This window comes from Sceloporus undulatus, chromosome 5 (assembly GCF_019175285.1).
Source record: "Sceloporus undulatus isolate JIND9_A2432 ecotype Alabama chromosome 5, SceUnd_v1.1, whole genome shotgun sequence".
NCBI classification, from domain to species: Eukaryota; Metazoa; Chordata; class Lepidosauria; order Squamata; family Phrynosomatidae; genus Sceloporus; species Sceloporus undulatus.
The window spans coordinates 42,040,539-42,055,806 of NC_056526.1; the positions used below are offsets into that span (position 1 = coordinate 42,040,539).

The following is a 15,268-nucleotide window of genomic DNA, read 5'->3' on the forward strand; positions in this document are numbered from 1 at the left end:
ATTCCTGTAGCATCCTCATATAACACAAATAATAATAATAATAATAATAATAATAATAATAATACAGGAGCAAGAGGAAATGAAAGTAGAACAAGCAGCCTGATTTCCCTACATGCCCCAGTGTAGCCCCACAACCCAATCCCCCCTGGAAATCTTCCTCCTCCTTCTTTCAGACCCTCTCCTTCCTCGGGGATGCCCATTGATCCTTTCCCCCAGCTCCTTCATCCTCCTCCTCCTCCTCCTGCTCCGTTTTAGGATCCCCTCCATGGCTCCCTTCCTCCCACGGCCCCTTTCTCCTCCTCCTCCTCCTCCTTCATCACTTTCTCCACCCCCCACCTCTCTCTGACATGCCTCTGCTGCCCAAAAGTCACCCCTGATTTCCCCCTTTCCTCCTGTCACCCTTTGCATCCAGATTCCCCTTTTTTCGGCTCTTTCCTCCTCCTCCCCCCCCCCCCCCCCCCCTCTGATGATGGGAGGGGATGCTCTGACCTCTGCCCGCCCCCTGACCCTAATCCCTCCCTAAATTTGCCCCGATCATGATTGAGGGCAAGTTCAAATTTTGCGCAACACGGGTCTTTTGAGAAAAGACGAATTTTAGCCTGATTCTGGATACCCTGGGGTAAGGGGCATTTCCTTGTGCAAGCCCCAACATGGATTGTGACGGAATCGGGCCCAATATGAACTTCACATGGAAGAATCACTTTCAAATCTGGTTCTTAATGTAGTCTGAATGGCCCCTGTGTTAACTCTCATGCCTCCATTCTATAGTATTCTGAGATTGTAGCTTGTTGTGGCATCAGAACTCTCTGACAAAGAATTCTCAATGTCTCATAAAACTGCAAATCCCAGAATTCCATAGCATTGAGCCATGGCAGTTATGTTAAACTGAATTAATTCTACAGTGTAGATGCAGCCAGAATTTCTTATAATCAGCCCTGGTTGTAGATACATATTTATATGTCAGAGATCATGTACACTGTATCTGCTGTTTCCAAATAGGGTGGACTCAAGGCAGTAGTCTGGACAGATGTCTTCCAGTTTTTAATAATGATAGGTGGATTTTTAGCAGTGATTGGTCGAACAGTAGTAATTAAAGGAGGATTCGGTCCCATTATAGATGATGCTCGTCGTGGAGGAAGACTAAGATACTGGGAGTAAGTGTTCTTTTGCTTAGGTAATATTATAAATACCCTATTAATGATATTTAAAAGTTTGTCAGTTTATGTTTTTGTGAGTGGACAGCTCCAGAGCAAGTAGCTTCATTGGGAGTTAATTTGATTCAATCAGGTGAATCATAACATTTCTGTAATTGAAAGAGAAAGAAAAATCTTTTTTCAATATGATAAAATATTATACAGTCGCCCGCCCTTCTGTTTTTGAGGGGATCCATCTCCCCCCCTGTGAAATGGAAATTCGCATATATTCAAGCCCCATTGGCTTGAATGGCAGCACACATGGCCCCATTTTGTTCCCCTCCGTTTGCCACCTGCAAATGGCTGAGGGATGTGGACTTTAAGTCCGTGAAAATGGAGGGGCGCCTGTAACTTCAACCTTTTCTTATTCTATTATTATTACATCTTTCCCCAAAACCAGGAATTGAGACACATATATGAATCTGTCTGGGCTTTGAGGTTGTTGGGGTAGGTAATTCTTTCAGTCTCATGGCCCTTGAAGTCATTTCACAAGAAAGAGCTTTCTTAGGGCCACTCCCAAGCCTTAGAATTCCCTGTGAAGAGAAGAGCCAAAGCATGTGGCCAGGAACAAGGTATTAGGATGTGGGGACCATAGCGACCACACAGCCCCTTCCAAAGTGGGCTGCCGCTGCAGTCCCATATCAGCCACTGGCAGGAGTGGATTTAATCTGCTTCTAAAAGGTCCATCTTTTGCCCTGTAAGTGTGACCACGGCATGGCTTCTGGTCACTTGGGGGACATGCATAATTTAAATGCCCCACCCCAAAGCATTTGAAAACACTTTATTTGGTTCATGTGTTTTGGGCCTAAGTAAATTTTCCTGGCCCCGCCCCCCAAAACCTTCACCATGCCCCTCCCCCTGACTATCTTCTGGCAAACGCAGTAGAATTGCCTACAGTGTCATGAGATCTGGATGATAACTGGCCAAATTGCCAATCATATCATACAGTTTCCTTCATCTCCTCTCACCCCACTGCAAGCTTTAACAGGGACTAGAGGCTCCAAGTGGACACAAAAGCAACATCAAGAGATACCAACTAGTCATAACAACCCTCTTTTGCTTCTATGGAGTAGTCTGGAAATGCCTCTGACAATCAAAATGGCTTTATTCCTATTTTGGGCAAAATTTCAGAGCAAATATGTGCTAATATACATTGATAATGTGTCTACAAAGGCATATATCAGATCAAAGGTAAGTGTTAGGAGGAATGCATTTTTTTCTGTGAATAATCCCATATGGGGTTTCCTCATAGAAGAAACTTAAAAAATTAACGCTGTGTTTATTTTCTATGACCACTCAAAAGTTAAGCACCCTATGTATAAGATATGTAAGCAAGAAAAGTTGTGGCAGCAGCCCACTTTCATCCTTTTGGAAAGCATGCCTTCTAAAAAACTTGCTAAAAATATCATCTAGTTTTACCCTCCAACAGATAATGGAATCTATACCTGGAGGTGACAAATATGAGAGATGAACCCCTCTTTGGTCAGAACTGAGTACCCAGAGGGAATAGTGCTGTCAAACTGGATTCCGAGAAGTTGGCACTTCACCTTCATGTATTTAATCAAATGCTGGCAAGGTTTGGCCATCTTTGCCAATCCTAGCAACAGCCCAGTTCAAAAGTTCTTCAAGTGAATGCTGTTTAGATGCAGAACACTTAGATGCCATTAGGAGCCCTGGTGGTGAAGGGGTTAAATGGTTGTACTATGGCCACAATGTTGTAAGTTTGATCCTAGAGAAGGGCACCAGGGCCCACTCAGCCTTCCATCCTTTTGAAGGTCAGTAAAATGAGTACCCAACTTGTTGAGGGCCATTGTCTCACACATTATAAACCACAGTGCACCCTTGCCTTATGTGGGGATCCGTTTTGTACCCTGCCACATAAGGCAAGTTCTGCGTGTGCTTCAGCCCCATTGAAACTAATGGGGTTGTGCATGAGGTGCGGTGCGTGCGCCACAGACACACACTCCATTTCCTCTTTGTTATGTGGCTTTCATCGGGCGCGTTGCACTTAGGGAGTGATAGTTCACTGATAAGCAGTATAGAAATGTATAGAACATTCTCAAGAATGAGTCTGCAGATCTATAGCCATATGCACCCATGTGCACTAAGGATTAAATTTTGTACATTTCAGATTGTCTGACTGCCAACAAGACAAGGATTTTTGAACGTATCAGTGTATTTCTATTTTTCCTGGTGGAAGAAAGGAAATGTGATCCACTCGTATTTTGGGAGGTACACTGGATGTGGAGCAAGGACTCGATTTCTAATTTCTTATTTTGTGTTATCTTTTTATCCTTTTTAGTTTATTTCTCTTATCATTACTGAGGTTAACTGTTTATATTTTTAAACACTAAGGAGGTTTTTGTAGCAGTTCTACAGCAAAGGAAAGCTGAATATTGTTGTAACATGATATAGGCAAAGCCAGAGATGTTCCTAGAGTATTGGGATTGGTTTGAGGACACAATCTGATACCAGGAGATGCTCTCTGAAGGACAGATTGCTTGATGTCTGTGGGGAAGAATAGAAATTTCTTTATAGGTTCAATTTTTTTTATTTCCTGAACTTTGACTTCTTTGAATATGTTTTGTCTTTTAGTTTTGATCCTAATCCTCTGCAAAGGCATACTTTCTGGACTGTTGTTGTTGGTGGCACTTTCACTTGGCTTGGCATATATGGAGTAAATCAGTCTCAGGTTCAGCGATATGTTGCTTGTAGAACTCGACTTCATGGAAAACTGTAAGTCCACATATTGTAAATTTGATATTCTGGTGACAGTAAATTCTCATGTGTAGCAATGGGCTGCATATATGTTTGAAAATGTTTGATGTCTGTTTCAATTACACATGATAGTTTAATGGTTTTATTACACTTTGAACATCTTGATCTTGAAAGGTAATTCATGTATGGAAACCTATTTTCATGCTCAATTAAAGTGATCACATTTTTTTGCCATTTGGCACAATTTGTTCTTTGCAAAAGACATTTTGCTTTATTGTATAGTTACTAAAACATAGCAACTGCACATAATTCCATAGCATAGAATGTTATTCTTATTAAAATATTTTTCTTCTCTGTGACTCACTCATCTTTGAAACCTTCTAGAATATCTAGGCAGGATTTTTGGTGACACCCCCACCTCTATCCTTTTTGGTTCCCATTCATTTACCTCAGTTAATTTTTGTTGGCTGCCAAAGCAACATGTAGAAACCTCTCAAGTGATTTTTTCTCTCAAGACACTTAACATCCTGGAGAGAAGTGACCAGTGGGGTCCCACAGGGCTCTGTCCTGGGCCCAGTGCTATTCAACATCTTTATCTATCACTTGGATGACAGAATTGGGTTCATACTCATCAAATTTGCATATGACACCAAATTAGGAGGAATAGCTAATACTCCAGAGGACAGGATCAAAATTCAAAATGACCTGAATAGACTAGAAAGCTGGGCCAAAGCTAACAAAATGAAATTCAACACAGAGAAATGTAAGGTACTGCACTTAGGATGGAAAAATGAAATGCACAGATATAGGATGGGGGACACCTGGCTGAACGAGACTACATGTGAAAGGGATCTAGGAGTTCAAGTAGACCACAAGTTGAACAATTTTAGGCTGCATCAATAAATGTAGATGAAGAGAAATAATAGTGCCACTGTATTCTGCTTTGGTCAGGCCCCATCGGGAATATTGTGTCCAGTTTTAGGCACTACAATTCAAAAAGGACATTGAAAAACTGGAGCATGTCCAAAGGAGAGCGACTAAAATGGCGAAGGGTCTGGAAACCATGTCCTATGAGGAACGACTTAGGGAGCTGGGTATGTTTAGCCTGGAGAAGAGAAGGTTAAGAGGTGATATGATAGCCCTATTTAAATATTTGAAGGGAATTCATATGGAGGAGGGAGCAAGCTTGTTTTCTGCTCTCCAGAGACTAGGACCCGTAACGATGGATGCAAGCTACAGGAAAAGAGATTCTACCTCAACATTAGGAGGAACTTCCTGACAGTAGGGGCTGTTCGACAGTGGAATACACTCCCTCGGAGTGTAGTGGAGTTTTCTTCTTTGGAGGTCTTTAAGCAGAGGCTGGATGGCCATCTGTTGGGTATGCTTTGATTGAGATTTCCTGCATGGCAGGGGGTTAGACTGGATGGCCCTTGCATTCTCTTCCAACTCTACGTTTCTATGATTTTATGATTTTCTTGACTTGACTAATGTATACAATGATTCTTCTGTATTTTCCCTTGGCTGTTGGCACAATTCTGATTTGCAGTGATGACCTGATTTGTTTTTGGATTTATCTGGTCTTGCCTCTGCTTGGTTTGGCTTCTTACCAGTAATGGACTTAACTTGTTTACAGTGTTGAAAATAAAGTTGAAAATAAGTTAGTACAGTTGTCCCTCTGTTTGTGTGGACTTTGGATCCATGTCCCTCGCTTACTCACAAGGGGCAAATAGAGGGACTTAGAATAAGGTGTATTCCTGTGCCCGCAGGGCCGTGCCACCATTCAAGCCTATATGAGTGCATTTCCATTTTTGTGGGGTGGGGTCCGGAACAGATCCTGCATGAAAACGGAGGGGTGACTGTACCTCTAATGAGCTCTCAGTGAGGGTAGTGTTGCTTTATGTTTAATAAATTCTTATGGGTGAACTGTTAAATTTATATGTTTCTGGCATGGCATTCCCACTTCCTTGTGTGTGTAGCTTGCTAGTTTCCCAGTTGTGTGAGTCACAGAGCATGAAGAAGGAGGACAGGTTACATATTTGTAACTGTAAGTCAGTTTGTTCTTGTAGTACTGTGATGGCTAAGGCCACTATGCTCCATAGTTCATTTGTTCTGGAATCTGCCTCATTCCTCTGATTTCTTTGTCTGTTGTCAGTCTTTACCAAGGTCTCCATATTTCATCTAAACATCTTAGTAAGCAGTTTACCAAAGCTCTATGTATAGACTGTTACTTCAGCTGGAGTAGTTGTTGAGCTCATAGCATTATTGCATGATGTGCTTCTGGTGAAACCTATGTTAACATGCAACATGGACTGGTCCACCCATATTTGTATTTATCCACTGTTACTGACTGACTGGACCTACTGTTCTCTTCTGTACAGCTTTACAAAAGTAGTTGTATACAAGTAATGTGTGTCTCATTTCCAGTAAGCTGTCTTGTTACTTTCATGTGTGATGCACTGAAACCACGAAGAAGAACAGGTTGCTTCCCCATAATTATTTGAGTAGTCATCTGTGCATTTGTACAACCTCGTCTCCTTTCCCACAGATGTGGGCTCTGGTTTGTTATTTGGCTGCTCTATTGGAACCAAGCAGGATAAAAGCCACATCAGTGGCATATTTACTGAGGGCAGGATGAGGTTTCCATCTTTGAAGCTCTAGAATATTTCTAATAATATCCTCCACAGGAGCAGAGCCCACATATGTGAATACATAGTGATTGTTCAATGAACAATGCTTACAGTAAGCATTCCATTTTTCATGGTTCAGTAGTGCAATCATCATGATAACCTATATCTGATAATATTTTTAATACGAAATAAAGACCGCAAGCATTCGTTTTGAGCAAAGAAGTCCATCTGTTTGCATGTTAGTTCAGTTTCACTGCTTAATGTGCAAGAATTCATTAGGTTGTCTTAGTGGAGTAGTGGCGATACGGTTTTGTTTTCATACATCTTCAGCAAGAACAAAGCTCTTTTAATGTTCTTAATTTTTCTTACAGCTCCCTGTATCTAAATCTTGTGGGACTCTGGATAACTCTCTCTTCTGCAGTGATGAGTGGGCTCTCAATGTACTCTATATACAAAGATTGCGACCCATGGACAGCAAAATTTGTGTCAGCACCAGACCAGGTTTAGTATTAATCACATGTAAAATAAGTAAAATGAATTTAGATCTGATCTGCTCTTTTACACCTTCCATACAACTGATTCAATCTTAAGGAAATCTTAGTTCTAATTAGATATTAAAAGATTCTTTAATCAGGAGTAACATAGACACGGTCCAGACTGGTGCTTTGCGCCGGCCTGGTCATGTACTAGGGGTGCACAGCGACGGAGTGACCGCACACTCCACAACTCTAGTACGTGGTGGCAGCATAATAATGGCAGCACCCTGTATGCACAGGCACTACCATTGTCACGTAAGCGCTGCGCTGTGTCCCCACATTGCCGCGTGCCGCTTACGTAGCGAATGCACCAATGGTGCATTTGTCACACCACCCCTGTGGCTTTAAAAGAACCCACTTTTTCGGGTTGTTTTTCCGCCAGAGGGAAGCCGCACAGTTTGGCGGCTGCGGCGTCCCTCCGGAGGAAAAACAGGTGTTGGCAGGCCGCCATTTTTTGGCAGTCTGTACTGCGCCAACATTAATTTATTTTGGCTGATATTCTACATTCTACATTTTTGAATGTGGCATAAGTGTTCTGCATGCTAATTATGGTGAGAGAGGTGGACTCCAAGGTTTAGGCTGAGCTGGGATCGAACCCAGTCCTCCAGAGCCGCAGTCCAGCGCCAAACCTGCCACGGGGGCTCCTCAGACAATAATAATAATATAATAATAAATTTATTTTTTATACCGCCCTTCCCTAGATCAGGGCGGTTCACAGCAATATCTAACTAACCCCCCCCCCTGGTAAAAAGCCACCCACAGCGGCAAGACCGTCCTCCGCAGTTCTGGGGAGCTTCTTCCCAGGTGACATGGGGGGGGGCAGCGCCGAAGTAGTCTCCACCAGCTCTCAGGCAGTCCCCCGATGTTGCTGGGTCTGCCTGATGGCTCCCTCTGAGGCGAGATGACAGTGAAGAGGGAGGGGCCTCTTCCTTCAGGCAGTCCTCGATGTTGCTGAGTCTGCCTGATGGCTCCCTCTGAGGCCGAGATGACAGTTGAAGAGGGAGGGGCCTCTTCCTTCAGGCAGTCCTCGATGTTGCTGGGTCGGCTGATGGCTCCCTCTGAGGCCGAGATGACAGTTGAGAGGGAGGGCCTCTTCTTCAGGCTCCTCGATGTTGCTGGGTCTGCCTGATGGCTCCCTCTGAGGCGAGATGACGTTGAAGGGGAGGGGCCTCTTCCTTCAGGCAGTCTCGATGTTGCTGGGTCTGCCTGATGGCTCCCTCTGAGGCCGAGATGACAGTTGAGGAGGGAGGGGCCTCTTCCTTCAGGCAGTCCTCGATGTGGCTGTCTGCCTGATGGCTCCCTCTGGGCCGAGATGACAGTTGAAGAGGGAGGGGCCTCTTCCTTCAGGCAGTCCTCGATGTTGCTGGGTCTGCCTGATGGCTCCCTCTGAGGCCGAGATGACAGTTGAGGAGGGAGGGGCCTCTTCCTTCAGGCAGACCTCGATGTTGCTGGGTCTGCCTGATGGCTCCTCTGAGGCGAGATGACAGTTGAAGAGGGAGGGGCCTCTTCCTTCAGGCAGACCTCGATGTTGCTGGGTCTGCCTGATGGCTCCCTCTGAGGCCGAGATGACCGTTGAGGGGAGGGGCCTCTTCCTTCAGGCAGACCTCGATGTTGCTGGGTCTGCCTGATGGCTCCCTCTGAGGCCGAGATGACAGTTGAGGAGGGAGGGGCCTCTTCCTTAGGCAGACCTCGATGTTGCTGGGTCTGCCTGATGGCTCCCTCTGAGGCCGAGATGACAGTTGAGGAGGGAGGGGCCTCTTCCTTAAGGCAGACCTCGATGTTGCTGGGTCTGCCTGATGGCTCCCTCTGAGGGCCGAGATGACATTGAGGAGGGAGGGGGCTCTTCCTTAAGGCAGACCTCGATGTTGCTGGGTCTGCCTGATGGCTCCCTCTGAGGCCGAGATGACAGTTGAGAGGGAGGGGCCTCTTCCTTCAGGCAGACCTCGATGTTGCTGGGTCTGCCTGATGGCTCCCTCTGAGGCCGAGATGACAGTTGAAGAGGGAGGCTCTTCCTTCAGGCAGACCTCGATGTTGCTGGGTCTGCCTGATGGCTCCCTCTGAGGCCGATAGACAGTTGAGGAGGGAGGGGCCTCTTCCTTAAGGCAGACCTCGATGTTGCTGGGTCTGCCTGATGGCTCCCTCTGAGGCCGAGATGACAGTTGAGAGGGAGGGGCCTCTTCCTTCGGCAGACCTCGATGTTGTGGGTCTGCCTGATGGCTCCCTCGAGGCCGAGACGACCAGATATATGACCACTCGGCGTCACCCCCAGCCTTCCCTGCATACCAGGGCTTTCAGGCGGTCCTGCTCCGCATCAGTTTCAATTAAAATTTATAAATTAAAAAAAGGCTAAAGTCTTGCAGAAGAGAGCCCCAGAGCCTGAAAAACCCACACAAAAGACTGGATGCTGACCATGAAGCCTTCGCTTCCCCTCAACCTCTGAGAGTAAGGGCTGTTTGACAGTGGGACACACTTCCTGGAGTGTAGTGGAGTCTCCTCCTTTGGAGGTCTTTAAAGAGAGGCTGGGGTCTGTATGTTGGGAGTGCTTTGACTGTGTATTCCTGCATGGAGGGAGTTAGACTGGGTGGCCCTTGTGGCCACTTCAAACTCTGACTACACAGTGAGCTTCAGCTCCCCTCCCTTTTCCCTTCATATTTGAGGGAATGAAGTGGAGGGAGGAGAAACCCAGAGGCCCCGCCCCTTTCCCTCAACCGTCGCGAGCGCGCAAACTGCCGCCTCATACTCGTTATATTTTGGAAAGCGGCAGATTCGCCACGTTGCCCTTCGGGTGAAAGAGATTTAATAATAATAATAACAACCCTGTGGCAGCCGGCTGCCTTCTCATTCAGGTCGCCTGACCACGGCTGCTAGCTAGTTTTTTTCTCTCCGCCTTCCCTCCCCTGTCGTCGAAAGTGCGACGAGGGAACGGCGCTCCGCGTGTCTGTCTTCTTGAGGAGGCCTCCTCTCCTCCTCCTCCTCCTCCTCCTCCTCCTGGGTCGCGTGGAGAAGGAAGAAGAAGAAGCGAGGCCGCAGCTTCCGGGTGAACGGCGGAGGCGGCGGCGGCAGTGGCGGCCTTCGGGGTTTCTCTGAGGGGAAGCGGCGCCGGAGGATCCTCAGCCATGGGTGAGAAGGGGGCGGCCGAAGGAGAGCCGCGGGGAAGGGAGCCATGAGCAAAGAATGGCTGCATCCACGCTGGAGAAATGACTCTCTCTGGCGCTTTGCTATGGAATTCTGGGAGTTGGAGTTCGTTGTGGGTCTCAAAAGGGCCCTCGGCCTCCTGGGAAGAACCCTGCGGGCTATGGCTGCATGGAGGCAGCAGGCAGTTGTACTTCCCCAGGAGACGAGCTCTGACCCGGAGAGGCCCTTCCCTCTGCCCTTCTTCCACTCTCTCAGGCTGGTTGAGTGGGAAGACAGGAGAAGAGAACGATGCTGGAGATGCTCTCTAGGATCGTGTGTCAGAATGAATACTGCAAAATAAGCCAAGCATGGCCAACCCTCTTTAGAGGAGACCATGAAGACCATCCGCTCCATGCAGGAACCCTCCATCAAAGCACCCCTCTGACAGATGGCCCTCCAGCCTCTGCTTAAAGGCCTCCAAGGAGGAGACTCCGCTTGTGAATGGCTTGGAGGCCATCCCTTTGGGACTCCTTCCTCAGGGACCAGGATGGCTCCATCCTTGCTCTCCTGCCATCAGCAACTGAAAGCATTTTGGCCCATCAGGCTGTTGGAACTGAACAGGATGGGCTTTTCTGATGCTCTGCTATTTTACGCTTCCTAGAGTCGTTAGTTTTAATGTTTTTAAATTTTAGCTCTTAACTTGTTTAATTTGTTTCACTCACTTATTTTTTACTTTTGTGAGTTTGTGAACGGTGTGACAGGTTCCTGTGGGGATCTGTGCTTCTGCTCCCTGCAGTGTTCCTGGCTGGTGGAGGGGGCTGGCCATGTCCATCATGCTCTGCTCTGCTCCAACCTCTCTCACCTTGGACCCCTGACTAGTTTTTTGGTGGGTTTCAGGTCATGGCATGAGACTATGAAGCAGTAACAATGTTCTAGTCTATGCCAGCAGCCTATATGTTTGTATTAGTAGAGTTGATATAAGACAACGCTTCAAACAAATCATGAGTTCTTCCTCAAATTTCATGAGAACAAATCAGAGCTGCCATTCCCAGAGGTACAATAAAACCAACCGACTGCAAGTGGAAGTGGTGGAGCAGCACCACCAGCCTGGTCTTCATTCATGACAGGCCTGGATTTCCTGACCTGTAACTTGTTGTTGTGTGAGTGCTTCTTGTGGGTGAATTTGAATGTTGCATAAGACATCTAGGCTCACATTCCTCTTCACATTATTATAGTGTGGCCTTGTGTCTTAATTATAATTTGTTTAAACAGCTACATTCATAACACATATCTTGAAATTGAATTGTTTTAACCTATCCTTAGTGAACAGTTTCTGATGAAAGATCAAACGTTTAAACCCCTCCCTTCCATGCGGCAAAAGTGTTCAGTGTTACATGATTGCACTGAAGAAAGGAATCTCTGAACCCAATAATCGCTGTGATTGTTCTAGTAGACCATGATTTATTGTAATAGTGGAAACAGGTTGTTATAGTATTGTAAGCAAGGAGTAAGAAGCTCCATTATTCAGAGCATGTAAAGTTTATCAGGCGGAGTGGGGATTTATAATAATGAATCCGGGTGAGAGAAATGGAACCAAAACAGGGCTACTGAGAGTAATGAAAGGAAGAACTAGTATGCTGTTAAACCATTAAAAAAATCTAGAAAGAGTGATCCCCTCCACAAAAAGCTGTGAGGCTAAGCATGCCCAGTTACCTCAGACATTGTAGCCCATTGGAAAAGAAAAACCGATGGTGAGGGAAGGGAGGACCTGTTAGTTGAAAGCATGGTTGGCTAACTGCATCCATAACAGGCGAACTACATTGCAACATTTTCTTCCAGGTCTACATTCAGTTTTCATTGGAACTTGCAGTAAGATACTGTTCTGTCCAACTAGACCACTGACTGTCTTGTTTTTGCATTGGCATAAGTGCATATCATCTTGGGCATGTTAGTAAAATCCTTAGTAAAAATGCTGCTGGACATTGTTAAGTAATGTGAAGAATCCAGTTTTTATGGTTATTATTTTCTCTGTAGGTGGCTTCTTTTCAACCATTTCTCTCAGTTTATTTGGTACACGGGAGATGAGAATTTTGATCCTGGGTTAGATGGAGCAGGAAAAACAACCATTTCTACAGGTTACAAGTTGGTGAAGTTGTGACTCCATTCTAGTAGTGTTGAAATGAAATGTGATAGTTAGCATGTAATGCAATCCTGTTTTCTGTTTATTCCTTCATTTTTTAATGTGTGTTGTCACAAGCTTAGACGACCATTGAAATTCAGTGAAACTGATGTACGTAATTGATATAACTTTGAGAATATATTTTATTTGAATGCTTTGAAGCTTCATTAGGGAAAACTATTTGAAAATAGATGACTGTTAAACTAACTATTAGTTCCTTCCCTGAGAGGAAAACGTTCTTGCAATAGTAATAATAATATTAATAATACAGTATATAATAATAGGTTTTATTTATATACGCCCAATCACTGGGAATCCGAGCGTTCTCGCCCATATTTTTCCACTCCTTCACTTACCTTTTTAAACAAACTTTGTTTGTTTTTATCTGAGTGTCAAGTCAGACTTTCCAATATAGAATACGGTTGGGTATCCTTCATCTGAAATCGTGGGCAGAAGTGTTTGGTTTTGGAAATTTTGCATATCAAATGAGAGATGGGACCAAAGTCAAATACAAAATCCGTTTGTTTTCATATACACATTATATCATGGCCTGAAAGTAATTTTTAATCATTTTGTGCATGAAACAAAGTTTGTGTACATGAACCATCAGAAAGCAAAGGTATCACTATCTCAGCCTCCCATGGAAAAAAAGGATTTTGGACCATTTCATATTTTTGTATAAGAGATGGTCAGCTTGTATATTAGTCTGTCAGTAGATAAGAAATAAACTGCATCATTTTATATTTGCGTATTTGGATTGCAACAAACATATTCTGGACTTCAGAGTTTTACATAGCCTGATAAATTGATTTTCTCTTCCAGCAATTGGTTTCAACGTGAGACAGTAACATACAAGAATCTGAAGTTTCAAGTCTGGGATTGGGAGGGCAGACAAGCATCAGGTATAGCATATCTGATAACATCTGGTGCCAACTGGCTGTGAACACAGGCATGATTTTTGAAGTATTTAACTGAATTCTTGGGGTTTCTTAAACAGATAAAAATAGCTTTTTTGTTTCATTGCTTTTAAAAGCTACATAAGATTAGACAGATTGAACATAGTGCATTTCTATTGTTAGTGTAAATAAAACAAATATTAAAAGGTTCTGAAAAGTGTCAGAATTTGAAAAAATAATGTATTGATGATTTACTTATATTTATTACAAATTATGGACAATAAGTGCTCATTAATCTGTGACTTGAAAGGACCGTGACTGCCCTAGCTGAGATTTATTCTGGCCACGATTGCATAATAATCAAAATAAATTATATTTTGGAACATAGTGCTAGCAATTTAGTTTGATGCTGAAAAGAAAATGGAAACATAAATAGAACAGAAATTTCACCAACTTCACTTTTTCAATTGTTGTTTAATCTACAACATTTAGGTGACTTTTCTTCAAGGGTCAAGCACACACATAGGCTTAATTCTATTGGATTTATGTGTGTGTTGGCACACCATTCAGCAATTGATTTCATGGGTCTACTGTAGTTTAGACAAGCCACAGGGTTCCGGGATAGAAAGTGATAGTTCTTATTAGCATGCATTTTAAACACTAATATTGTTTATATTCCAGGCCATATTGGAGATGTTACTATTCTAATACGGTGCAGTCTCTAGTAGTGGACAGCTGTGACAGAGACAGAATTGGAATTCAAAGTCTGAGCTTGTTGCCATGTTGGGGTAGGAAATGAGAGGTTTACACATATGACAGTTCCAGTTATAAGACCGGTCAAGCTGGATTTCTCTGCTTCTGCCAGAACTTTTCTTCCCTCCTGCGTTTTACATGCATCCTTTGAACAAACTGTTGATTTGTCAGGAGCAGTATGATCCGTGTTAACTCCTTAATGGATCCTGGCCATTGCCTTTAAGTTAGTAAAACAATTCGAAGTATCTAATATTAATTTTATTTTTATTATATTATGTCTCTTTCCTTCCTTCCTCCCTCTTTCCCTCCTCGTCTCCTTCTCTGCTTACCTCCTAAGTCCGGCTTCCTCCGCGGCGGCTTCTCCTTCCTTGGGCTGAAGAATCCAAGTATTGCCGGAGAGGCCTGGACCGACAAACCACGCCTCTCCTCGGCGCGGCTTGGACTCCTTCAGCCTGAAGGGAGTCTGAGAACTCCCTTGTGGCTGAAGGAAACTAGCCTCGCCGAGAAGAGGCGTAGGCCCCCCAAGGGAGTCCTTGGATTCCCTTGGGGCTGAGGCACGCTGAGGGAGGTGCGGCCCGTCGGCCCAGGCCTCTTCACGGCAAGGCTTCATTTCCTTCAGCCTGAAGGGAGTCCGAGGACTCCCTTCGGGCTAAAGGACTCCAGGCCACACCGAGGAAAGGTCTGGGCACTTGGCCCAGGCCTCTTCTCAGAGGCTTGGTTTTCTCAGTCCCAGGGAGTCTGCGACTCCCTTCAGGCTGAGGAAAACCGCGCCATTATCTGACGTCTCATGCTTGTTCACAAAGAACCATGGACATTGGATAATGGAAGTCGGTAACCAAAAGTCGGATAATCGAGACTCTACTGTAATGCATTGTTTTCAATTCTTCCCTCTGTGAATAATTCAGTTCAGCCTTTATTCAGTCCAGTCCACTTTACTGTGTACCTTCTTGGTTGCTTGGATCTGCATACGCCTACAGCTTAAAAATGAAAAACAGTTCTCCAAACCACCTCTGGTGTCTTTCTAGATGCTGCATTAATTTTCATTACTAAATGAAACTTGATGAAATGTGGCGTGAACTAATCGCTTCTTCTTTTAGGAAGAAGAACTAAGAAAGCTATTTTAGTGGTGTTTGCAAATAACAGATATGGAACAAGCTATGACTCCTACAGAGATGGCAAATGCACTTGGACTTCCGCTCTGAAGGACAGAAAATGGCAGATATCAAAACATCTGCAACCAAGGGCAACCGGA

General features: G+C 44.6%; 1 protein-coding gene across 1 annotated transcript; it reads left to right on the forward strand.

Annotated features, from left to right (window-relative positions):
* The first annotated feature begins 1,008 nt into the window (after window positions 1-1,008).
* On the forward strand, window positions 1,009-7,045 carry LOC121930930 (sodium-coupled monocarboxylate transporter 1-like). Its single transcript, XM_042467947.1, has 3 exons — window positions 1,009-1,154; window positions 3,789-3,929; window positions 6,910-7,045. The coding sequence occupies exons 1-3, from the start codon at window positions 1,048-1,050 to the stop codon at window positions 7,043-7,045; spliced, it is 384 nt and encodes a 127-aa protein (XP_042323881.1). The 5' UTR covers window positions 1,009-1,047.
* The last annotated feature ends 8,223 nt before the right edge of the window (window positions 7,046-15,268 follow it).

Bases quoted from the DNA above. Each gene is read 5' to 3' on its own strand.
- LOC121930930 (XM_042467947.1), top strand. From the start codon at position 1,048: ATGATAGGTGGATTTTTAGCAGTGATTGGTCGAACAGTAGTAATTAAA. The intron at 1,155-3,788 runs GTAAGTGTTCTT...TTTGTCTTTTAG, and splicing joins GGAAGACTAAGATACTGGGA to TTTTGATCCTAATCCTCTGC. The intron at 3,930-6,909 runs GTAAGTCCACAT...TTTTTCTTACAG, and splicing joins ACTCGACTTCATGGAAAACT to CTCCCTGTATCTAAATCTTG.